The sequence below is a fragment of the Apis cerana genome, linkage group LG2 (genome assembly GCF_029169275.1).
Source record: "Apis cerana isolate GH-2021 linkage group LG2, AcerK_1.0, whole genome shotgun sequence".
NCBI classification, from domain to species: domain Eukaryota; kingdom Metazoa; phylum Arthropoda; class Insecta; order Hymenoptera; family Apidae; genus Apis; species Apis cerana.
In genome coordinates, this window is record NC_083853.1 from 271,143 (window position 1) to 299,021 (window position 27,879).

At 19.2% G+C, this 27,879-nt stretch overlaps 1 protein-coding gene and 1 long non-coding RNA gene across 7 annotated transcripts in view; one reads left to right on the plus strand and one right to left on the minus strand.

Moving 5' to 3' along the window:
• Window positions 1-10,210, plus strand: part of LOC107999599 (FERM domain-containing protein 5) — a 52,496-nt gene extending 42,286 nt beyond the window's left edge. For 3 of the 6 annotated variants that reach the window (XM_017059537.3, XM_017059539.3, XM_062071998.1), the window contains 2 exons: window positions 2,204-2,800; window positions 8,371-10,210. In XM_017059537.3, the coding sequence (XP_016915026.1) occupies window positions 2,204-2,800; window positions 8,371-8,786 (1,013 nt within the window). In that variant the 3' untranslated portion in view covers window positions 8,787-10,210. The remainder of the gene's footprint in view (window positions 1-2,203; window positions 2,801-8,370) is intronic. The other 3 variants (XM_017059538.3, XM_017059540.3, XM_062071999.1) reach the window with 2 other exon arrangements.
• On the minus strand, window positions 1-27,866 carry LOC133665733 (uncharacterized). Its single transcript, XR_009828979.1, has 3 exons — window positions 25,830-27,866; window positions 24,568-24,639; window positions 1-240 (listed from the first exon to the last, which is right to left on the minus strand). It is a non-coding gene; the product is annotated as an uncharacterized LOC133665733 (long non-coding RNA).
• Window positions 27,867-27,879: the final 13 nt, after the last annotated feature.

The window sequence follows — 27,879 nt, forward strand, 5'->3', positions numbered from 1 at the left end:
TTTCCTTTTATAGACATCATATTTGTAAATGATTTATTATAAAGAATCATATTATAATATTTAAAAGGATTATAAATTGTTTTTATCCAATGTTGATCATTGATATAAGTGTATTATATTTAAAATTATTAAGTTTCAAATCACTTACCCACGAAAAAACATATTTGTTTGAAATCAGTTATAGTAAAAAAACTTTTAAATGGACGTGTAAATACTTTTATCCAGGGATCGAACGAAATTCTGAAAAAAAAAAAAAAATAAAAGTTATATGATGAACTTTTAACTTTTGAACCATTTATTGTTTCAAGTTAAATTTATACATTAATATTTCAATTTTGTTGTAGATATTCCATTTATATTGGATTAATAAAAGTTCTGAAGAATGATATATTTATTATAGATATTTTTTTTTACATTATAAAATATAAAAATAAATTATTTTTTTAATTAATTGCATAATAAAAGAAATTTTAAAAGTAAAAATGAACAAAAAGACATTAATAAGACATTAATAATCGATATTCGCTTAATTTTACAAATAATATATTGTTATATAAATAGAATTTCACGAATGAATCCAATAATTTCAACTTTGAATTTATTTATAAATTTGTTCGTCACAATTTCAGTTTTTGAAAACAAAATAAACAATTCTATTGAATTAAAACTTTTTTTTATTTATATGAGAAATAGAAATTTCGTATTTATATGAGAATGAAAATGTATAGAATAAAAATTTTAACGAGTACATATCAAATTACATTAATTTTACAATTGTTTTAGAAAAGAAAATATAAAAGTTAAAAAATTATTATTATTATTCAACTAGATTAAAAATTTCGACTGTTTTACGTTTGATGTCAACTTTTGTTCAATCTATTTTTGATTTATAATTCAATGAAATTTTACAAATAAATTTAACAAATGCTTCCTTTCTCCTGTTAAATAAACCTGCATCGTGATCAATTATTCGGGAACTACTGTATTTTAATTAAAAATATTTTGCTTTAATTGTGGCTTCATTATGTTAAACAAAATATATCCTTATATATCTCAGCATTTTCCATTTCTTAAATTTAGTTTTTTTTTTTATTTTATTATTTTTATTAGTTTTATTTTTATTTTATTATGATTTTAGGGAATTCAATGTTTATAGAATGTAGAATTGCTATATACTTAATATTAAATAAGATTAATTAGAATTAGATATTTTAAATTCTAATTTCTTAAAGAATATTTTTTTAATTTTATATCAATAATATAATTTAGTTGAATTTTATTACAACAAGATTTATATTCAAAAATAAATTCATAGTAATATTTTAGATCTAATTTAAGATAAGCATGAAAGTATTCTTTAATAATTTTATTATATTATTTTTAAAACTTTATATTTTTTAATTTTGACAGGAAATTAAATCATTATTAATTGATTAAAACGCATAAATATCAAATCTTAATAATCGGCTAATTTTTTAATATGAAAGATTATATGTACAAAATTGTATACACAAAAACGAAAATTGTATATTATTATTCAATATTCATTTATTAACATATTACTTAAAAAAAAGGAAAAATATATTTATTTGAGGAAATTCAGTAACTTATCTCGCATATTTAATGAATTATTTTGATTTATATACGATTTATATATATGATATTACATTATTATAATTTTAAATGAAGTAGTTTTGACATAATAATTTTTTATACGTAATAATTTAATCTAAAGTTTCGAATATCGTTGCGGGAATAGCTGATCGAAGTGAAATTTATTAGTGTCATGTATGGATAGATGCTAATAAGACAAATCTAGGAAATTTTACATTTAGTTACAGAAATATGAAGGAAGAATAAGTCATAATGATTTGTTTTAGATTTTTTATAAGAAATTTTCAAAATTATCGATAGATTTATCCGATTATTTGTTAATATTCCAATCTTTGTAATCTAATATCAAATTGATTCGTTTTTCTTTCTAATGTTTCTTAATTTTTTTACACTTTAATATAATTTAAAATTTTATTATCAGAGATATCTCAAGATTGTAATAATATAAATTATTAAATATGCGAGGTAACTAATAGTCAGTTTTCTAAATGAACGTATATAAAAAACGAAATTAATCAATTAAAATCAGCGCTTCTTTGGCTTTTTAGATCGTTGATTTGTCTTTTCTTTTTTTTTTCTGTTCGTTTAGCAGTAGACGAAAATGATACGCATGTGAGAGCCACCCACAACACCACCACTACCACCACTACCACTACCACCATCACTTTCAACACCACCACAAATCGTACGAAAGTTAGAATGAAATGTCCCAAGAACACGCTGAACCGACCTCAACCGTTGTACAGTCAAAAAATAGTGATAGGCTCGGAGGAATTAGTCGGGCGTGACATCGATAACGTCGTCAGGCAACGTATAAATACCTTCGAAAAGAGTCCGAAGGTTGTCAGATCGACCGCCTTGATAATAAAGAGTTCTAAAATATCGGCGGAGTCATTGAAAGCTGGTAAAGAGATCGCGAACGAGACTTACGTATTCCCGACACCCGATTCGGGAACGATTATCACAACAGTGATAGATGACGGTCCGTTCGATTCTAACACCGTCGGTAAGATCTTGCGCAGGTCCAACGAGCAGGTAAGCATGCTCGTTCGTCAGGAGAATGAGGTTGAATGTCGCGGCATCGGAACCATGACGAAAACGGCAAACGGTTACATTGCATCGGAAACAACTGACGTCGAAGACGTTAGAAACGAAGTCGAAGCCACGAAACGACGGGAAAGGACAGGTAAATTAGGCGATGAGTTTCTCCTTCATTCACTAAATAATAACACATATGTACAGATTGTCTCATTTGATTTTGATATCTTGATTTTCTTAGTATTATCGTTTGCAATGAAAAATATTTCATACAAAACTTGAATAATGTTAAGGACTATATATTGTAATATTATTATAATACTTTTTCGTGAGTGAATGCGTAAAAATCGCGTAAAAGTCAATTTTGTTTTTCTGAATAGAATTAAATATTTTTTGATATATTAATTAAACAAATTTTTATACAAAAAATATTAAAAATTATTGACTTCAAAAATATTTCAATTTGAATTTTGTAAAATTTATTTTATTTTATTTTCTGTATTCTACTTACCATTTATGCAAAAAATTTTAAAATCTAAATTAAAATATTTCCTAAATAAATAATTTTTAATTATAATATTTTTTTGTAGAATGTTGATTTGCATCGATTATCTATTAAAAAATATACAATTCTATTTAAAAAACAAAGTTGACTCTCATATGATCTTTATATATTCACAAAAAAATTCAACTTTTATTTGAAACATTTTTCCTTAATAAGAATAATAATAATAGTAATAATAATAATAATTGAAAAACCAAAATATCAAAATGAGATAGGACATCTTATATACGCGAAAATTCTCCTTCCATTTTTATCGCTATATATCTTCTCCTTATTTAATCGTTCATCTTATAAATATTATTTATTGTTTATTGCGTCACAATATACACATATAGTAATTTAATAATAATTAAATTTTCTTTTCTTTTTTCTTGCTTTTTTTGCATAATATTAAGCATGAATATATATATATATTTAAAAAGTGAAAAGGCATGATCCTTTTTATGATTAGTTTTTTTTACACTACACTGCATGTTTGTAGATTTAGTCTGTGATTTCATCTAGAGGTACGTAAATAATAACGTGTTATCAAATATTCTTAACCAATTGTAAAACTAATTAAAAAATTATATTTATAATTGATATTTTACACTTATTAATATTTCTTTATAAGAATATTACAATTAGTTTTTGTTTTAGGCTCTGTTTCTCATAATCATTATATTATTTTTGTTGCAGTAATTTATTAAATTATCATGTTTCTTCGGATTTTATATTTTTTTCATATATCAAATTGTTTATAATCGCAATAAAATTTTCAATTAAAGATACTTTGACATATATATGTATGTATTTGTTATATTTATAATTATACGTTATATTTATTTGTATTTGATATATTTATACAGATACATAATATATATAATAAAAGTTGAAATTCGTGATATAAATGACTATAAAATATCAAACGCAATATATTTTATTTGAAATATTTTTTAAAATAATTAATAATATTTTGAAGATAATTGAATTTGAAGATTTAAATGGCAGTAAATAATTCAGTAAATAATCATAGATGAAAGATTATTCTATATACGAAATTAAATAAAAAATATATAATTTTTTTGCATAAAATCTTATTTCTAAAAAAAATCGAATTTGAAAATTTAACAAATATTTAACATGTTTAAATTCAATTTTTTTTTTAATATAATCAAACAAAGAATTTTAATTATTCTTTAATTTATCAAATTAATATTTTTATTTTGCTTTTAGCATGTAGAATAATTTCTTAGCAAATATCTATTTAATTAAATATTCAATTGAAAACAAGTTTAGGTATTTATTTAATAAGTTTCTAAAGTTTTTGATTCTCAAAAATTTTTTATTTCCAATGAAATTGTTTTTTTTTTTTCTATCTTTCCAAAATCCCAAATATTTCTAAAAATTTTTTAACTTAATGTATCACAAATTTCAAGCGAAGTAGATCAAAAATTTGAAACGTGTTTTTATAAGTTAAATGGAAATAAAAATAAAGAATATAAAAAATTTTAAGACTTTGTTTTTTACTTATTGACAATTAAAAATAAAATAAAATATCTTTGAATATATGAAGTAAAATTAATAAAAAAGTATAAAAAATATTCTTAAAAAAATTATTTTTTAATTTTTAAAAAATTTTTAATTGTTTATAATTAAAAAAATTGTAACAAAACTATAACATCGATCGATTTTTTATTCTTTATTTTTCGTATTTTATCTTAAAAATTTAAATGTACTATTTAAATTTTTTATTTTTTAATTTCCTACATACACTCTATATCAATATATCGTAATATAATAGTATTGCAGTATGCATATATATTATATGATATAATATAATATATATATAAGATATATAAATTATAACAAATTGTTTTAAATCCATAATATTAATTTGTTCTTTTCTTACTATTAAATAGAATAAAAGGATAAGTATTCTGCAAAAAAAATTGGGTGAGAGAAAATAAAAAAAATAAATAAATAAAATATAAATATATTTTTAATTCATTATTAAATAACATTTATTTGTGGAAAAAATAATTAAAAATAAGAGATTCATAGGCAAATCGAAGTGTTTTTTAATTATTATATGATATTTATTTATGTAAAAATGAAAAAGTAAAGATTGGTAGGCAAATCCAATTGTTTATAGCTATTTATAAAGTAGTGAAGTAGCATTGATATATGTAGTCATATAGTAATCGAATAGAAAGTAGAATAGGACCTTCTTGTCAGACAAAAAGTAGAATAGGTATTACTTAGGAAGTCAAAAAGAATATTGTCTTTAATTAAAATATTCTATTTAGTTTTTCTTTATTTTTGAAAATATGTTGAAATATTTATATATCATTTAATTTTTTCAAGTCTTAAAATGTTAGATAGAATAATTGAAACTTTTGACTCAAAAGATAATCGAATTTTTAAATTTTAAATTTCTATAATTTGAAAATCTCTATAAAATTAAAATTGTATTAATTTTTTTCTAGTTTTTGTAAAATTTAATACTGAGTCAAAATATAATATTTATAAAGATATTTACTTTAATAACTTTTTTTCAATTTTGATTATTTCAGATTTTTGTAAAAGTTTCATTTTATTATTAAAAAGAAAAAATTATCGAAAGATTTTAAAAAGGAGAAAGACTAAAAATATATTTTTTTATTCATTTTTATAATCGAATTTTTAAAATATAAAATAAGATAAAAATTATAAACATTTCATTTTTGTATGAATTGAAATGTCAAATTATAAGTTAATTTATGCATATATTTATTCAGCGTCTCAATCCTTTAATATACAATGAAAAATTTATTCATTCATGAATGTATGAATTTTTTTATCGATATATTTATTAAATTCAAAGATCGAAAATGCTCTTCATTCTCTTGAATGTATTCAAGATGTACTTTCAATTATATTTTCATATATAAAGTATCATAAGAAATGATATTATTATTTTATTTTTAAATAATTTTTAAAAATAAATAAGATAGGTAATAATATAATTTTTTAATTATATATCAAATATCTTTTGATTATTTTTAACACTTTTACAAATATGCATTCTTTCAACAAAATTTTTGTATAACATCTTTATATACTTTTTTTATCTTTATATACTTTATTTATTAAATTTCTTGAAAGTTTTTTTTTCAATTAATAAATTGTATTGTTTGTTTGCATAGATCTTAATTTTTAAAAATTATGCATTTCTAAAAAGAAGTTGTTAAATTAATTAGAAGAATCATAATAAGTTTTCATATATCAATATTTAGTAATACAATCAATTAATTTTTTAAAAATATTATTTTATTTGGCATAAATTTTTAAATTCATATATTTATAATATCAATTGAATATATTATATATATAATATTGTTGAGTTTCAAAAAAAGGAAAAAAAATAATGAAAATAAAATTGTTTCTTTTATGATACTATATTATATTATACTAAAAGAAAGAATGCATCCAAAGTATATCTAAGTATCTATAATAAGATAAGATTTGGTCATAGATTTTCTATTATGATTGCTAATTAAATGATTAGTTTTTAGAAATGATTAAATTTTGCCGATATATTGAATTTTATATTATAATGAATTATTTTTATTAATTTTGACACATTAAAAATTTCAGAATAATAAAAAAATAGAATTTATAATAAATTTTATAGATTCTATAGAGATTCTATATTCAAAAGTTTTGATGTCTAATATTAATAATATAATAAAATTTAAACTTTAAATAAAGTTATCGATTTTATCTAATAATTTAAAGATTTATTATCTAATTATTTATTTATCTAATAATTTAAAGATTTATATATTAGTATATAATTTTGTCTTAATATATAATCATTATATCAGTATTTTCATCAAGGGAATCATTATACAATTTTTTTATCATTATCAATTTTCTAGTTGTCATTTAATTTTATCAGAATTTATAAGGTTAAAATTTAATGTAAGATGTTTTGTTTTGATATCATCGTGTGGTCCATCACTAAATAAATTCAAGGGCACGTTTGATCTCCTTATTCGCCTATATTAGAAAGAAGATTTTATATGTAATATACACATGTGTAATAAATGTTGTACGCTTTATTTCACTTTTCTATTATTATATACACGCAATATATTTACAATTATCTTTTAAATTATTCGTTACTTCAAAGGATATTTCAAGAAATTACTTTATTTCGCAAAAGATATAATTTGATATAAATAATTTTTCTTTAATTAAAACTTTATTTTTTTAAATGATATTTTATTAATAAATGAAATTTATTACTCTTTAATAGAAATAAGAATTTTACAAATTTATAGATAAAATATTTTCTAAATCAATCATTCTTTACTATATGTATAATAATTTAAGTTTAATAATTTTAGTAGTCTTTTATAGAATATAACAAGTTGTACGAATTGATGCATTAATATTAAAAAATAATATTAAAAAATCAAAATTGATCTTCATATATCTATTTCTTATGAATAAAATTACTTATATCAAATTACATATCACCCGAAAATATATTCTTGAAATAACGAATAATTTGAAAAATGATTTTGTGTTTAAATGGTCAAATGAAACTTATATATGAATATAGTACAATCATATTTAATAATAACATATTTGTATATTAAATTATTCGATATAAATATAAATATACAGAATGTTAATATATTTGTGGGATATTTTTTGCAGGCTTCTAAAGGCCAAAATAAATATAAAAGTTAATAGAAAAGTCTCGATTGAAGTTTATTTGTTAATTTATAAGCAATTAAAGTTTGTATTTCTGAGTACAAAATAGAATGAAGTTGTATTTCTGTCATACAGATATCTCTGTTTATTGTCTCATTTAATGCAAATTTTAATTAATAAATAATAATAAATAAGTCTCAATCGATAGTTCTTTTATATCAATTTTTGTATTTATTTCTGTATATCCTTTAGAATCAATCTTCCAAAATATTTCAAGAATATATTAACACCCTGTAAATTAATAATTAAAAATAATTCGTTTATTTTTCGTATATAATAAAATACATAAATTATAGAATTATATTTTATATTATATTATGACTTCATATATATACATATACATATATAATGTATTCATTATTCATAATATAATCATCACTAAAAGTATGGGGGAATTTTTGTTTCAGTCGGTCAGCATGAAGGTGTAATTAACGACTATTACTTTAGAGATTCTTTTGATCATTCGTCATCGGAAAGTCAGTTATTGGATGCATCTGGAAAACCGCACAGTCGTTCGGTGACGCCTGTACCGAAAATGCAAAAACTTCAAAACGCAAAAGAATTTCATCAACAACAACAACAACAATTGCAGCAAACTGGTCGACGTTCAAAATCAAGGCATAAGAGTCTTCGAATCACGAGGCTTTTCATTCCAGCTTTCATGCTCACGATCACAGTTTTGTTCACTGTGATCGTTTTGGTATTTGAAACAGACACAACGCTTTTTAATAATTTGCGTAAGACGCCAGAAATGGTGGCCTTAAAGAACCAATATTATGTCCCCATCAAGGAGTTCTTGAGGACAAAGCTCGGCCTATTTTGATGTGACGCGATGATGACCAGGCTGAGGTCGCCCTTTGTCGCTAAGTAACTTCCTTCAGTGCCAAGTCAAGAAGTTGATCGAGAAGCGAGAGTATCGTATTTCTTTCTCATGTTCTTTCTTTTTAGATATATGAATTTACATGCAAGAAAACGAATTGTTTTTGTTAAGTTTTCTTCATTTGTTTTTATTCTGAATATAGTATATCAAATTGATACAGTGTATTTGATTTACACGTATTATTTCAAATTGGCATTTGAAGTTTTTGGAATACTTATTTGGAAAATCATTACTGTTTCTTATCTTGCGTATATAATAATTTACTTTGGTTTATATACATAATTTACGTTTTTATAACCTCAAATATATTAATATATTTAATATAATAAACTATTCTTACTACTTTATGTACAGTAATTTAATCTAAAATTTCAAATATCGCGAGAATGGCCAATTTTGCTGAAATTTTTATGGATATCTTGATAGATTTAAGAAAATATACTACAGGAAAAAAAGATGCGATTTTTTTAAAACTTCTGCCACAAAAGAAATCACTTGTTCTTATTTCGGCCTCTATAACGACTGCCAAACTCACTCTAATCAGATCATTTGTTCCATTGTTTTTTTGTTTACACACACACACACACATACACATACACACACTTTATATAACATATTTATGTTAAAAGTATTTTATTTGGAATTATAGAAATGTGAATCATGTACGTATAAACCAAATATGTAAAACATTTTCTAAATAAGTATTATTATGGGATTAAGGTTATGTCCTAATACAAAAGTGTTCCAATATTTCGCTAACATTACAGCTAGCTTCACACAAGGATCACACAAGATAAAAGAAATCGTTCTAACTTCAAATACCAAATTGAATATTTTGAATCATGACTCAAAACTCGATATAAATATGTCTCTGAAAAACTGTTATCTGCGATAAAAAAAGTACCTCCGATTTATTATTTGTTTACTTTTTGCACTACACATATGTATATTTAAATATTGATAACTTAATATATTTACTCTGTCGAAGACGAAGTGTTTTGTACAAAATATTTACATTGCGAGTTCTCGTGTTTTACTATGTAATAAGTTATATGTAATTCGACGAATTGTTAGAGAACTTTGTTATAGTAATATTATCGAATTTATTTAATAAATTTAGATGAAAGTCAGTTTCTACGTAATTACTATTATATAGAATGTGTCGCAAATTGAGAAAGTCATATTTGTATTTAAATACAAAGGTAGATTATATACAAGTATGTACGTTTTCAACTTATAATTAGTAATAGAAATCATGAGCAGAAACATCAAGTAGTATGTTGCACAACATATTTTTATTTTTTATGTATAATAAAACGATATTTATACTTTAATTTTAAAATAAAATTATACTTTGTATTAAAAAATTATTTCGTATTTTCTAATGTATAAAAATTCTTTCAATCTTTTTTCTCTCTTAAAGATTTCTTTCTTTTATTTGCAAAGTATATTTCTTATTAATCATATTTATGAACTTTATTTTTTCTTTTGAATGTACAAGTTTTATCCATACTAATTGATATTTCTCATAAAATGTATAATTTGCTAAATTTGAAATTAAAAAATTATTAATTTATTTGATTTTATATATTTTATTATATATATATATATATATACTAGAAAATACTGTGATTGAATTAATGTTTAAACGAGTACTTAATTTTCGGTTTTAAGAAGAGTAAATTATACATAGAATTCAGCATGCGTAATCGTAATCATTATTATTGTTTCTAAATGAGCTGTAAACATAAAATCTTTTTTTTATAAACTTTTAGTTATGATAAAATATTTAACTAATTTTTATAAGACAATTTAATAGAAAGATAAGATAGAATCGGGCAACATACGGTGCAATCAGATAGTATACATATAAAAAAAAATGTTTTTTGTACTTTTATTCTGTTACTATCAATGTTTTTCTGAGAATTGTACAAGGAAAACAGATATGCTTCCTAACATTTGTATTGGCATTTAACAATCAAATATCGAATAATCGATATTTATTATTACGATTATTAATATTATTATTATTAGATAAAAAAGTTGTTTTTATTTAATTTTAATTTAAATTTAATTATTTAGAAACTTAGAAATACATGCAAGCAGTGTGTGTGTGTGTGTATACAATAGGATGAATCTCCAGACATTAATTATAAATTAATTTTTTTAATAATATTAAAATATTCCGACAAATATTTATTTAATAAAAGGAATAAGTAATACAGTGAAAATTATTTTTCAACATGTTATATATTCTGAAATATTAAAATAATTTTAAATTAGTTGGTATATTTTTTTTTTCGTACAATGAAAATAAAAATGTCAGATGGCATGAATTATTTATTTGCAATATTTCGGTGAGTTAGATATATAATTATAATTAGAATTATAAATATTTATGTAGGATATCCAAAATCGAATTAATTTGTACAATAACTACAAATTTTGTATGAATATATATATATATATAAATCTATTTATTTTTATAAAAAGAATATGAAATTTCAAAAGATTTGATATTAAAAAATATAATACTTTTTGTTTATTACAGTACTTATGTGATTAAAAAAAGTATTCTTTTTTGTCATTAATTTGTTTATATCAATAAAAATAATAAAATATATTTAGATTTTAATGTCTTACGATTCATCCTGATATGATCATACAAATTTATTCTAAATTATAAATTTTGCTTGAAATATTATTTTAGATTGCTTCCAAAGATTACATAATTATCATTAGAAAAATTATTTAAACAGAGTAATTTATTTTGAATTTTATACTTGAAATCTGTTTTTATAATGAATATTTGTGAATTAAATATTCATAAATGTAACGAAAGGTGAAAAAATTACACTTTTTTTCTCTTATAATATATTTTAAGTTGCATTTAGTATTATTATATGGATTTCCATTCATTGAATTGACAAATAGTAGCTGTACTAATTGATCACGTTATTATAAAGAAATGTAAAATCACTCAATCATAATTATATATTTATATTTAATTTATATTATTTATATAATTTAAATATATTTATATTCAAAAATCTTTTGGATCGTGAAATTCAATTTGATATTTCAATACTAAAATGATTTATATGATTTTAAAAAATCATGTGAAAATAAAGAAATAATGTGGAAAACAAAATAATATTGTAAAAACAAAAATCAAAAATTGTTTATATCATTATTTTACTTAATATAAATCAATTAATTGGTAATTATTTTTATTAAAATTTAAAGAAATTATGATTTGATTAACAAAAATAAAAAAATGGTATTGGCAAATAATATACTTATAAAATTTAGATCTTAAAAACTTAAATTTTTATTTGTAATTTATTATATTATATTATATTATATTATTACGTAATATTTAATATATAATATATAATATAATTGTATAGTATAATTGTGTAGTAATAATGTTAGATGAAATTGCATGTTTTTTTTGTAATGTTTAATCAAATTTCAAAATTTAAATTTTTTTTCAATAATTTTATTACTGTTTAAGTTAAATATAAAAATTTCTTTATATGAAACAAAATTCATAATAACAAATTATTTTATTAATATTTTTATTAATTCCTTATTCAAGTTGATTTCATAACATTATATGCAACGTATATCAATATTAATATCAATTTATTATTGCTATATTATTGCTATTTATTATTATTATTTCATAAATAAGAAATATAAATAAACAAAAAGAAATTTACGATTTTTATTTATGTTAAAAATACATGCAAAATAAATATATGCATTTATTTTAGTGATGCTCAAACATTAAAAATAGCATTTATTACTTTTTAGTTTCAATATTAAAAAAAAAAAATCATGTACTGTGTGTTTTTCCATTTTGTTATTCATTTTAATAAAATATTAAGAAAATGAATAATATAACACTTATGTCAAAATTTTAATAAAATATATTATAATATATATTATAATATAAAATATATATTATAATATAATAAATGTAAAACAATTTCATTGTTAATAATGATAATGATCAAGACTTATGAGTAAAACAGCTACTTTTATTCTCGTATAATATAATTTATTTTAGAAGATATAAAAAGGAAATCCATTTAATTCATTTGTTTCGTCTATTTTTTAATAATTTTTTTTCTTATGACAATAATACCCAAATCTGTAAAAATAGACAAAATTTAATAAGATTTAATAAGATATCTTAGTATAAAAAATTATGATCTATTAATAAAAAACATATTTCATAGAGAAGAAATAAAGTCTTGGACATATCATTTATCTGCCTTTTTTATTTTTTTATATTTATAAAATACAATGTCTGATTAAAAAGAACTCTAATATCGATTTTATTGTTCAGATTCTCGAAAATAATATTGTTGCATATGAAATGGTCGATTTCATAAATATATAAAATTATACATAATTGATCACATGTATTGTTAAATATTTGTTGCATATTAATTTAAAACTTAATAATTGAATACAACTTGAATATATGTTTTATAAATTATTTATTATTATAAAGAACAACTTTAGTATTACAATAAATTATTATTTAATATTAAATTCGAAATTTTTGTTGTTTGTACAAAAATTGTTTTTTATTTTTTTTGTATATAAATTATGTATTTATAATTTATTATATGTAATATTTTATATATTTTTTGAATTTGAATATACAGTAATATATTTTTTATATATTGCTAAAAAATCTATAAAGCAAGTAGGAAATGATATTTTCTTCTTTTTTCAGAAATATTTAAAATATTTGCAGTTATTAAAGTAATCTTTCAATTGCTATTGATATCTCTTGCTATATTAGATTCTTTCTTTCATTACTAAGAATTAAATAATTTACTTATTTGGAATTATTAGTTTGCATTCAATATGATTCTTAAGAATGTTTTGTGTTTTGTTATTTTTTATTATTTTTATATTCTTATTTTATGCATTTCACTTTAAAGATATTCATTTTAATATCATTTTATTAGCAGTTTATATTAGATTTTTTCCCAATTATAGATTAATTTATATTTAATATTCAATATTTTTTATGATTCTTTTCCTTTATAGATAGATATTTTTCATATTTTTACATAATTTTCTGTTTAAGTATATTTAAAGCTATTTAATTATTTATTACTCTAAAATAATAATGAGTATTAATATTATTAAAGAAATATTTATGTTAATATTGTGTGTATTAATGGTTTGTATAATGTAGAACAATGTGTAATGTATACTTAACAAATAATTTCTTTGTCAGTATATTTATGTTTTGTAGATAGTCTTCCTTGAAGGATTGCAATTTATAGTGCTTAATGTATAGTAAGTTAATGATATAGTCTGCTTGGCTATAGATATTTCTAAAATAGTTTGTAAAGTATATTTTACAATTCAGTATTTTACAATAATTATGATCTATGTATCTGCTTCTTCTATATGTAAATCTTGCCATCTTCTATAGAATTATATTTTATGAATATTACTATATTATCTATAGTTAAGATGAAGTAGATTTATTTATTTGTTTATAAGATTTTTTATTTATATCATCATTTGCATCATTATGTAATTATTTCTTTATTATAATTGAATATTATTACCAAAATTGATTTATTGTTTTGTATTTTATTTTATTTTATTCTTTTTTTAGAATTTTATTATATCTTCAATTTTTTATATTATATTATATTATATTAATATAATATAATATAATAATATATTATGATTTCATTCATAGAAATTTGATTATAATTTTTATTTTTTATTTTTATTTTCAAGTTTTTCTTATAAAATATATTTCCTTATTATTGAGCTTTAGAAATTAGCTTTACAAACAAAAATAGATTTTATAATTTGATAATTATAAGGTAATATATATATATATATATATTTCATATTTTAATTTTTTAAATTAGTAATTATCTTGCCGATTATTGTATATATATATATTTATCTCTTATATGACTGCAATTTTTATTTATAAATTCAGCAATATTAATCACTATTCATTAATACTATCATGTTTTTTTATTTTCAGAATTCAATATGCTCATACTTTGATTAGTTTTATTTTCAATAAAGTCATAAACATAAAAAATTTTATCAAAAATTTGATCATTTTATCTGCAACAATTAAAAAAGGAATTTGAATTGAATCGCTAATTGTCTGAGTTCATTTTTAATTTTATAAATAAAGTGAATAAAAGTCATTGACAATTAATAAAACAGAGAATATTTATTAATTTATTTTTATAATAAAATTTGTAATTGAGATTTTTCTAATTGAAATAATTTTAGATCTGAAGTGCAGAAATTTATGTTGCCTGTTGCTATTAAATCAATCTAATAGAAAAAAAACATATCTTACGATATGTTTTATAAAGAAGTTTCAAGTTAAACATATCTCGTATTACACGAGTAGAATAAAAATAATATTGCGTAAATATAAATTTGAAAATGCTTTATAGCTAAGTTATGTTAGAATAGAAAAAAGTAGATTATATAACCATTTAAAAATATGAGCTTGACATTTTAATATTTAATATTTATCTTATTTTAATTCAATAAGTGCCAAACTGTCTTTGGTAAGTTGCAATGTATTTTGCGATTTGTTATCTTGCAATTTTACTATAAATTTCAATATAATCAAACAATATATAATCTTAGAAATCAAAAAAAATTGAGTTGTCAAACATAATTACATATGATACGCATATATATCTTCATATTCTCATTTATACATTGAAATTAATATTTATTATGAAATGAATATATATATGCATCATTATTAGAAGTGATATACTTAAAATCTTCAAAAAAAAGTTTCGATTTTTTTTAATTTTAAAAGTTTTTATTAGTTTTATGATTTAAGAATTCTCAAAACTCGAATAATTAATGATTTGTTATAAATAAATTATAAAATATTATGATTATATAAATTTATTTTTATTATTAATGATTATTTTTATTAAATTAATGATTATTAAATTGCATTTAAACTTTAGATTCATTTTAATTAATACGGTTTCATAGATCCATTATAGTAATTTATAAGAAATAAAACTTAAATTTAATTTTTTTACAGGCTAAAAACATAAGTATTGTTACTATTAGTTTATTACAAATCTGGACTTGAAGAATTTCAAAAAACTATTTGTTAAGATTTTTATAAATTTCTAAATTATTTATTAAGATTTTAATTCTCGACAAAATATAACAAATATAAAGAAAAATAAATATTTCAGAAATAAGCATCTTTGAAAATTTTGAGTTTTGAAAATTTTGCTAATTAAATTTTAATCCATCTTTAATTATTATATAGTTATAAAAATTCGATACTTTTCTTTTTTTTATTTTTAATTGAAAATTTCTAAGTTTCTAAGAAAGAAAGCAAAATGTATTTCATTATATGTATATAACATTTTGAAAATCTGAAGTTATATGAAATTATTTTCTATATGATAATTACATATGACTATCATTGTTTCATTTAAAATTCTTTGAAAATGATGTGATTATTCTATAACTTTATTTAGATAAAAAGTTAGGTAAATGGTGAAAAGTCTATCAATTAAGCAAATATATTCTATAAAAATATATGTATGTCACTTATCTGTATATGAACATTTGAAAATGAAAATTGTTTTCTTTTCTAAAGTATTTCATAAAATATTAATATTGTAATAGATATAATTGTATATAATTGTATATAATTTACATTGTTTTTTTTTCTTTTTCAGATGGATTTTATTTTTTCTAAAATAAAAATTTGAAGTTAATTAACATTATATAACTGTTGGTTCTTTTTTCTATCATTTGTACATTAAAATGAAGAGATTAAGAAAAATTTCATTAAAATCCATAAAGCATATCAAATATTTTATTATGTGATTACACTAATATAAAAATTAAATATCTGAGAATTGTGATTTATCTTTGTGCTAATCGAAACGATATTAAAAATTACAATAATTAATTTCATTATTAAATTGAATTATACAGAAGATAATCAACATACATATATTTAAAAAATTATTAACATCGATAAATTATTATTAAATAATATTTTAATTTATCATTTCGAAGTTAATTTTAACTGATATTCATAATCAAAATGAAAGCCTTTTTAGACAAGATTTGGTAATTGTCTATTGTCTTTTATGAATTACGATCAAATTAGTAATTTTTAAGATAAATGGTTACTAAATGTTTATTGATTATCATTTTATTAACTTATAATTAATTTATTTTTTTAGTATTTACAATAATACTAAAAATATTATATTAAAATATAATATAATAATATATATACAATAAAATAATAGATAAATTTTACTATTTCGAAATGATATTTTCAATAAATATTCTATAGTTTGAAAAGAAATTATTGCAATAATTTATATAATTTATAAATATTTTATTCTTATTTTTTTTTAATTTAAAAAAAAATAAATTAATTGTAACTGTTTACTTTAAAATATTTAATATAATTTTATTTTTTAAAATATATTTGTATTCATCATGTACTTATCTACACACACACACTAAATATATATATATATATATATACATTGTTATTTTAACCATATAAAAATTTTTTTAATATTTGTCAAATTATATTATTGAATATTATTATTTAAACATTTTATTTAAATATATATATATATGTGAATAAATAATATGTATTTACTATTAATTTACACAGCATTTAGGATAGTAAGGATAAACTCAACAAAAGCACATTTAAAAAAAAGAAAATTTAAAATTTTTTTCTATAAATTCAAGATGAATTCAATGAAAAAAAATTTTTTTCTAAATCTTAATTTATGAAAAGAAAGATGATATATATTTTTTTGAAGTATGAAAAAATAAAAAATTTTTAAGGATAAAATCTTAGTCCTTATTATCCTAAATGTCCAAGATATACAGTATATCTTGTTTGAAAAGGCTTTAACAACAGATGTCGTATGGCCTATCAAAAGACAGCAAAAAAATATTCTGTTAACATGTATCCTGTTCTTTAATGCAAATATGACATGCACGCATATATAGATAAAAATGGGTAGAAAAGAACGAAATAAAAGTATTTTAGCACCGAAGTTATAGATAATTCGAGAAGACAAATATGTATTATATTATATACATATTAGACATTACTACTAAGATCAGTTAATATTAATTATTAATTATACAAATAATAGATAATTTTAAACAGTCAACGAAAAGCAATTATTTGATAGTTACATGTAGATTATAAGCAAATTTAATATACGAAAAGAAAAGAATTATGAGAAGGAAAGTAATATAATATGAATTTTTTTTATTTTGAAAAATTATTTTTATGTTTAAAAAATTTTTAAAAAGAGATCTTCGCTTCACAAAATTATATAAATTTTTCACAATTTTCTCTTTATTATTATGTGTATTTGTTATATTTTAATTGTAAATTGTTTTTTATTCTTATTTTTTTAAATTATTTAAATTTATTAAAAAATTTATCAAAATTATTTGGAAAATTTTTTCGTTATATTAAAATTATATTAAAATTTAATTGAAGATTTATTCTCTTCTTAATTATATTTAAAGATAATATATTTTATATAATATAAAGTAAAAATACATATCATATCTTTATTTTTTTTACTGAATTGATTTTAAAAAATGTGATATTATTACAAGTTAATAAATCATTTTATATTTTCAATTTATTTATCGAGACTTATATAAAATTAATATGTTTACAAAATAATAGTAATTTTAATAATAAATTAAAGTAAAATTATAATTTTCTAACAACGCATATAAAAAATATAGAATATATTGTTTTTCATAATATTAAGAAAAATTTGGATGTGTTGATAAAAGTAGAGTAAAAAATTTATTTTAAAAAAATTAGAATTCTTTAAAAATTTGTCTATTCTTTGAATTATAAATTATTATTAAAAGATTCATTTTAATGAAAAATATTCAAACAAAAAAGTAATTCATGTTCTATTTTTATTAAAGATTTAAAATTGAATTCTTTGTTATTCTTCATTTTAAGAACTTATAATTTTGTTTATTTTAAGCATGTGTGAAAAAATAATATAAATTTAATGAAATAAATAATAAATTTGAAATTAATTAAATTAAACAAAATTTCGAATTTAGAATATGTACGACTAATAATGAATATGTTATTTTAAAGTTACACATATATTTATAATTTTTGTTTTATTTAATTTTTTTAATTAAAATTTGCAGCATATGATTATTGATCTATATGTTCATGATTCCTTTGTGATAAAAAATTTCTCATTATACAATGTAATAAATATTAAAATGTACATTGTTTAAATTACTAACATTATAAAATGGCTTAAATATATAAAAAATAATGCACAAACGCTATAAAATCTAATTATCAAGATTTTCTGTTGATTGGTATAGCGTAGTCACAATAATAATAAATTTACTTCATTAATTAAATTTTTAAAATTATTTTATTTTCAGTTATTTAATTTAATCAATTATTAATTTAATATTATTATTGTTGAAAATGTTTAATAAATGTAATTAATGTTTTCAATTTATAAAGCATATAACTTCTATATATTTTTTCTTCTGAATTAAAACAATTTAAAAAAAGTAAAAATAATAAAATATTTGATAGTTTATAATTATTCTAGTATAGATTACTATGCATATAATATATAAAAAAAACTAATATATATATTTAAATCTAATTTGAATAAATATAAATCTAATTTGAATTAATTTAAATTAAAATAAAATTTTGTGATGAGAAGGTCTTCTTTTTGAAAGGTATAAATGATATATTATAATACATATTTCTTATACAAAACTTTTTTCTGTGATTCTTTGTTTTATGTTTATTTACTTTGTAATACTTATTATTTATTTCGCTAAATAGATTTGCAATTGTTATATTAGTTGTATTCTCTCATACGAACATAACAAAATTTCCAATATATATATATATATGAATATATTTCTATAAAATTCGTAAAAGAAAATATGAAGCGATGTAATAACGAAAGTTAAGTAAATTTTTGTGAAGGGAAAAAATTTTTTATAGAAACAATAAATTTTTTTTAAAAGAAAAAAATAACAAAATAGTTCGTCTTGTAAGTGGATCTCATAATTTAAGATTTGTTTTAATTTATTATCAATAACTAAAATGCCATAATAATTTACGTTATAAGTGATTTCAATTATTTTTAATTGTTATATTTTATTATATTGCATTGAAGATCATATAAATATGTCAATAAACACACATGTAAGAAAAAAATTCAGAAATCTTGAACAACTTTAAATGCTTAAATGCATTACAACTACATGTGTAATGAAATATTATACCACGCGTCGTGTAAAAAAATAGCACAATAAAATTTGTATTCTATGCTATCTCCAAAGATAATCGAAACTTTTAATACTTGTACTATCGATTGTAACGTCCATTGTATAAAAATTTCTTGAAATACAATAATGAAAATTTTTGCATTCACGGAAAAAAAAAATTTAATCAATATATAAAAAATCAAAACATAGTTTACGATTTATATTTATAATCGTGATGTTTCACTTCACTGCAGTAATCAGATTTCTTAAACCTCGCATGAAAAAACAAGCGCTCTTTATTTCGGAAGCGAGAACAACGAAGAATAAAATTTAAAATACGTATTTAGTTATTTAACCCTTACAGTTTCAAATTTTAAAAATCTAAAAGGGATCTTTTTAAAATTTGGTGTCTCACGATATTTAAAAATATATCAAAAATATATTGAACAATTTCATTACAATTCAAATATTATTTAAAGTAAAATTTAAATAATATTTAATGTAAACTTTCATGAAGAAAAAAATTACTATTCGGAGAATCCATGTCACTCTTTTTAGCATTTTAAGGGTTAAAACCTCGAAAAATTATCGTTCGATCTTAGTTGTTCTTGCACATTACTCTCATCCATTTTCCTAAAAGTGCCTACGCTATTCTGAACTCTTTTGAACGCCGCATTTCGCTGAGTTTTCGGCAGATTGTATTGTCCTTCTCAATTTATCCGATATCCGCCCTAAGCTAAACGAATTGGGGCAATTAAACATGCGAACACGATAAATCAATGTGTAACAATTTTGATATTTATATCAAAACTATATGTGTAACGTTCTTTCAATGTAAAAAAAAAAAAGAAAAAAAAGAAAAAAAACATTCTACTCATTGACGAAATTCGTTGTTCTGATCGAAGGAGAACGGCGAGAATTTGTTTTATGAGAAATAAAAAAAAAAATCTGTGCTTGGCTGCAGGAACGATTCTAAGAGATTAGAATGGTATCCGTGCAAATTGATTAAACTCGATTTGAAGGGCGTCGCACTATCTAAATTCGAATTATGTAAACAAACAAATGTCAATTGCAGTATAACATAATTTAGATGTAAAAAATAAGAATATAAAGACCATTCGATGTGTAATGAAATTAATTATCGTACGAGCTTCTGAGAAGTTCTGTTATAACGCAGGGGTTATCAAATTCGAGGGAAAATCGATTATTAAATTTAAAGAAAAAAATGTGTAAGTATTAAAAACCTTATTGATATACATGTAACGAATTTAATGACCACTTTGCGTTTGAAAACCGTTTTGTATTCCATCAAATTTTTAAATAAATCTGATATTTTCTTCGGTGACAAAAATTAATCATAATAGATCGATCTTCGCTTATTCAAAAATGTTAAAACAATCGATACGTAATATTCGAATTGCTCACTTTGTTAATGCGAAAATTTTTGAGCGCGTTACATGTATGTTTATAGAGAACAAAAAAAATTGACATCTTGTATTTCGCACTAATGCAATCAAACTCATAAAAATGTATAAATAATAAATGTCTGAATTTCCCACTTTGTATATTTCTTATATAAAGTCACGATAATTTATTATAATTTATTTTGCATATATATATATAAGTTTATATTAAGTTGTATAAATTATATATGTTTAAAATAATTTATTGTGAAATAGAATAGTATAATATATATTAATTTTAAATGAACCAAGTTATTATATTCATGAATTACATATTCATATTATACATGTTATAATCACATGTTATACAATCATGTTCAATAATAGAAAATTTTGCATTTTTTTTAATGAATCAATAATTTAATATTATTCAATATTTAATAATATTCAATATATTTTACTTTATTATTTTACTATTTTTGTTTAATAAGAGTCCAAGATATCCAAGATATACAAAAATAATAATCATTATAATATGCCATATTCCTATCTATTAAAATCATTACATTTATAAAATTTACATAGTTATACAATTAATTATTACTTATATTAATATAAATATAAATTTGATTCATCGATAAATACATAATTACCTGCAATAATTCATTGTTTAATTTTATTTCTATTGGAGTTATTATAATTAATTTCAATACTGAATTTTGGAAATTGTTTTTCTTTAGCATTATATTATGATTTATTGAAAATAATTAAAATAAATATTGGACTATTCAATTTTAAAATCGACAGAATAAAAATTATTATTTTATGTGTAATCACAAAAACAATGCAAATTATTATAGTGATCAAAAGTTTGTACCAATATCATATGCTTTGAAATATCGACCTTAAAAAAAAGATCATGTTTCTTGCGCCATCTAGCATAAAATAATCTAACTACATGCACAAAATTAAATCACTCAAGAAGTATAAAAAATTTGTGCCATATATTTTATAATTTTTGTTTTATTTTTTAAAATTGAAAATAGAAATGTACATCATCTTAATAAATTTTCTATCTAAAAAAAATATAATTTTATAATTTTTTTATAATTTTTTAAAATATATAATCATTAATATTAAGACAATGATATGATTATGTATTATGTTAAATGATTTTTTAAAATTTTATTTTAGATAAAAACTTTTATGTAAAAACTCATCTTGATCATAATTCATTATATTACTGGCAAATAAAAATTAAATATTATTTTGTAATTATATCTCCTTTTTATTTATTTATTTTCTCCATTTTATATTTATAACAAATTAATTACTGAATGAATAATTAAAAAATAATTTATAAGAAATTTTTTTATTAATTCCTAAAGAAAGATCAAATTAAAATATTGTTAAATAATTCATCATTTTAAATAAAATTTAAAAGATAAAAAAAATATATTTCTCTTTGACAGTATTATATTTTTAATAACAAATAAAGAAGTGGAAAAAAAGATAACCAGAAGGATTAACAAAATAATTATTCACTTAATGTAAACCTAAAAAAATTTATAAATAATTTTTGCAATATTAATATATAAAAATGACATCAAAAAAAAAAAAAGATTGCGAAAGCATATATTCAGTAAAATGTCTTAACTATTTACGAAATTTCACCACTCACATTTTGTTATACGCAATACTAATAGCAGAAAATTACAGAGATACGCAATACAACCACTTTTGTGCAGTTTTTTAGTTGCAATTAGTAATCAGGAACATACTTCCACAATCTAAGTGAAAAAAATATAGCCAATCTAAACGCAACACTATTGTAAAAAACATCATAAAATCATTCTTCAACGCATCACGCAAAACTATTTCAAATATTTTAATTGCAACGCTAATGTAATATAATATAATAATATAATAAAGAAAATAAATTCAATTTTAAATAATAACTAGATATCAAATCATTTAAAAATTCAGATTAAACTAATTTATAATCATCATTTCCATCGCTTTTATCTTATCCTATTTAACTAGCACTTGAACAAATGAGATCTTGGCAATGAATACTGAATTAAATTCTGAATTAAAAAATGGATTAGTATAAATATTTGTATCTGATGAATTATTGATTTTATATAATCTTATTATTCTATTTCATATTTTATTTTTTTATATGTAATAAACTGTTGAAATTTTAATATCTTATAGAAAAAATTATTAATTTAAATAGAATATAATAAAATATATTTATAATATATATAATATATTAAAAAAAAATGATCAAAAAATAATTCAATGAAATAATTGATTCAAAATTGAATATTAATGAAAATACTTTCAAGCAATCAGAGCTTTTTTTTGAAGATTTCCTTCATCAAAGCATATTTTTGAAAATGTAAAATAATTTAAAATTTATATTTTGATTGTATTTTGATTTCAAAATCTACTTGTTATGAAAAATCTTTTTGCACATAGTATTTAATATATTTTTATACAAAAGAAATAAAATTATATTTTTACTATTTTGAAAATCAAACAACTAAATCATAAATTACAAATGAATATTTAAATAAATAATAAATAATATGATAATAAATTATTTTATTTATTTTATTATATAATATTTAATATTGATAATAAATATTTAATATTTTACAAATATTTATTTAAATATATTCTAGTAGATATATAATTTTGATAATGTGATTTAGAGATATAATTAACTTGGAAAAGTATTAATACTCTGAAGCACAAAGTAAGAAAATTTAGCTAAACTATCTAAACTAATAAATAAAATGAAGAAAAATATAATGTTATTAGTCACAAGTATAATAAATATTCGCGATCATTATATTACGTAAAATTATATATATATATATATATATATATATAAAACTAATCAATTTGAACTTTTCATCTTATAATATATTTTAGTAACCAAAGAAATTAAAATGCATAATTACCATTAGATGTGAAGAATTTGCATTCAATCAATCCTTTCATTGACGTTAAAAATCATAAAAGTTGAGAAATATCTGTAACAAAGAATGAAACATTATAATTTACAAATGTAATGGTGAAAATTGAATTTTTAATGAGATATAATGATAATAAAAATTAAATAAAAATTTAAAATGTAAAAATTGGAATTTTCTAATGTCTCTATTTTCTAATAGAAAAATAAAAATTTAGATAGAAAAACTGATAATTATTTCTTCAATAATTACTTCGAATAATTACCTTATTCTTTTAAGGAAAGCATTGATTTTATTGTATATTGAAAACGAATATTTAAAATATTTAAAATAAAAATAGAAAACTATTAAACGCATCCGTTTATGTTGTATAATCAATGAATAAACATTTATTTTGATTTTATGTATGTTTATTGTAATTAAATTTAATTACAGTTATTATTTAAAAAATATAGAAAAATATTTAATGTATTAGAAATATTCGAAAATTTTTATAAATTATTCTTCAAAAAATATTTATTGAATAATAATATTCAATAAATAAATCGAACAATGCATATTAGTAAAATAATAGTTAATAAGAAGCAAAGAAATAACTTGAAATAATTATCAAATAATTACTCAATAAATAGATTACGTACTTGAAATAAAGCATTTAACTGTCACGAGTTTCGATAACAAAATGACATCCTGCGATTTCGATGTATCGAATTACAAATTGAAAAAGGAATATGCTCAATAATTCGATAAGTTAGAAATGTCGAACATGGCACGAATGGAAACCATCAATTTCTTAAAAAAACTGAATTATAAGAAATATTTTTAACCTGGGTCACAAAAAAAGAAAATATAAGTAGATAGAATATATTTATAAAAAATGTACATAAAAATATATATATGTAAATCGATTATAATGATCTCATTACTTCTATCTTATTCTATATTATATGAATAAAAAGACAAAAGAAAATTTTATAAAAACTATATTTCTATAAGAATAAATAAAATCCATATTTGCATGAAAGTTAAATTATTTTTTAATTGTGATGATATGTTAAAATTATTATATTTTCAAAGCCATCCCGTCTTCGAAAAATCAAACGACAATCATGAAAACATTATAATAAATATAATAGTGATTATACTATAAATATTATAAATATTAATTAAACAAGGCTTAATAATCTATAATTAAATTTAATAATTGTAATATAATATGTTACCAATAAAAATTTTATATAATTACGTACATTTACCGGTAAAATGAAACGTCTACCTGTCACAATGCTTTTCAACTGTACACTACTGACATGCGCACTATGATGTATACTGATTTGCTTTGTTGGAGTTCTTTAGCTATTTTCCGATTGGCTCAAATAGTTTTCTAGTTATTTTAACGGCGCGAAAATTGAAATATAATATAGATTTCTGTACATGAAAGTTGTTAAAAAATAAAAATATTTTAATTAAAAATATAATAAAAATAAAAATAAATTATAATTAATTTAATGTAAAAATTATTTAAATTAAAAAATTGAAATATTTAAAATAAAAATTAATCAAATTTGAAAAAAATATAATGTAAAATAAAAATTGGATGTAAAATTAAAAAAATACTAAAACGTCATGAAAGAATAAATTTTTTAAGAATAAATATTAAATTAAAAAAAAGCTGAAAAATAAATAAAAAAAATTATATAAAATAGAATACAAATGGATATTTGTAAATAAATTAATCGCAATTTTTTGCTCTTATATCATACAAAGATTATTTCAAGAAATCATTTACAATAAAAACTGTACTATAAATTCATATATAATAAAGTAATAATTACATATATAGCAGTAAATATAAAAATAATTGTATCATAAAAATATAAAAATGAAAAATATGCTAAAATTACATCAATCAATTTATTGTCTTTTTTATTAAAGCATCATGATATTTAATATTAAAGTTAATTAATTTTTTTATATTTTATTTTTTTCCTTATTTTAACTTTTTTTATGATAGATATATGATGTGTAATTTATATTAATTTGTAATATAGATTAACATAATATTAATAAAACAAATTGAAAAAAACGTTAAAAAATTAAAAAATTAAGTAAAATTTAAAATGAAAGAATTATAAGTATGCTTTAAAAATTATTGAGATTTTGCATAGGATTGGTTCCTATTTTAAATTCTTATGTCTTATACAATTATTTTCATATAGTTTCAGAAATAATTTTAAAAATAATCCGCTCTAATTTCATTTAAATATCTATTTCTTGATAAACAGTATTAACAATAAGTTTTTTTAAACTATGTTATTTTCAAAATAATATAAAAATGAAACAAAGTTAACTAAAATTATTTAATTTAGAATTGTACAAATGATTTCTTTAATAAACAATAATTATAAATCACAATTTTCAATTTAATACAATTTAAGAAGAACATAATGAGTTATGTATTTTTAATTTTTACTTCACTTTTTTTAATTTTCACTTTTAATCAAATTTAATCATTGTTTTTAATAAAATAAAATCATTAAATAAAAATTTATTTGAAATAATAAACAAAATAAATTGTTTTTCGTTACATATTTTTTAACATTTTATTCTAATTAAATTATTCTTTTTATTTATTCAAATAATTCATTATTATTTGTTTAATAATTTATTTAAGTAATAAATAAATGCAGTCTTTAAATAACAATACGAATAATTAATAATTGATTGTAATAACATTTTTCCCAATTCTTTCACGATCGAAACTATCTATTTGATAAAAGAATCTATCTATTTGATAAAAATATTCGAATAAATTTTATATAATAATAGATGATTAATATATGTAGATGTATATATTTTATGTAAGAATAGATGTAGCTATATACAAAAATAAACATGAAAAATAAAAAATAAAATTTTTTTAATATAAAATTTAATTTCCGAAAAAATCAATTTGTAAATTTTTCAAAAAAATATCTATGAATGTGCTTGATTGCAAAACTGATTAAGTAGATATATAGATAGATAAAATAAATATAAATAGATATAAGTTAGAAATACATACTTTAGTCAAAAAAAAATTCTGTATAATTATTGAATAATTATGCTTATTAAAAGTATATTTTAAATTAATTCAATTTATAGAATATTTCAACACAATGTTAACATGTAGAATAATTAATGACTTTTAACTTGATTACATGCTAACTGATGAGAGATATGTATCTAGGTTAAAATTTGCTTTAAAGACTAACCATAAAAGAGCACGCATGCCAGAACGTGTTGTGGTTACTTTTTTTA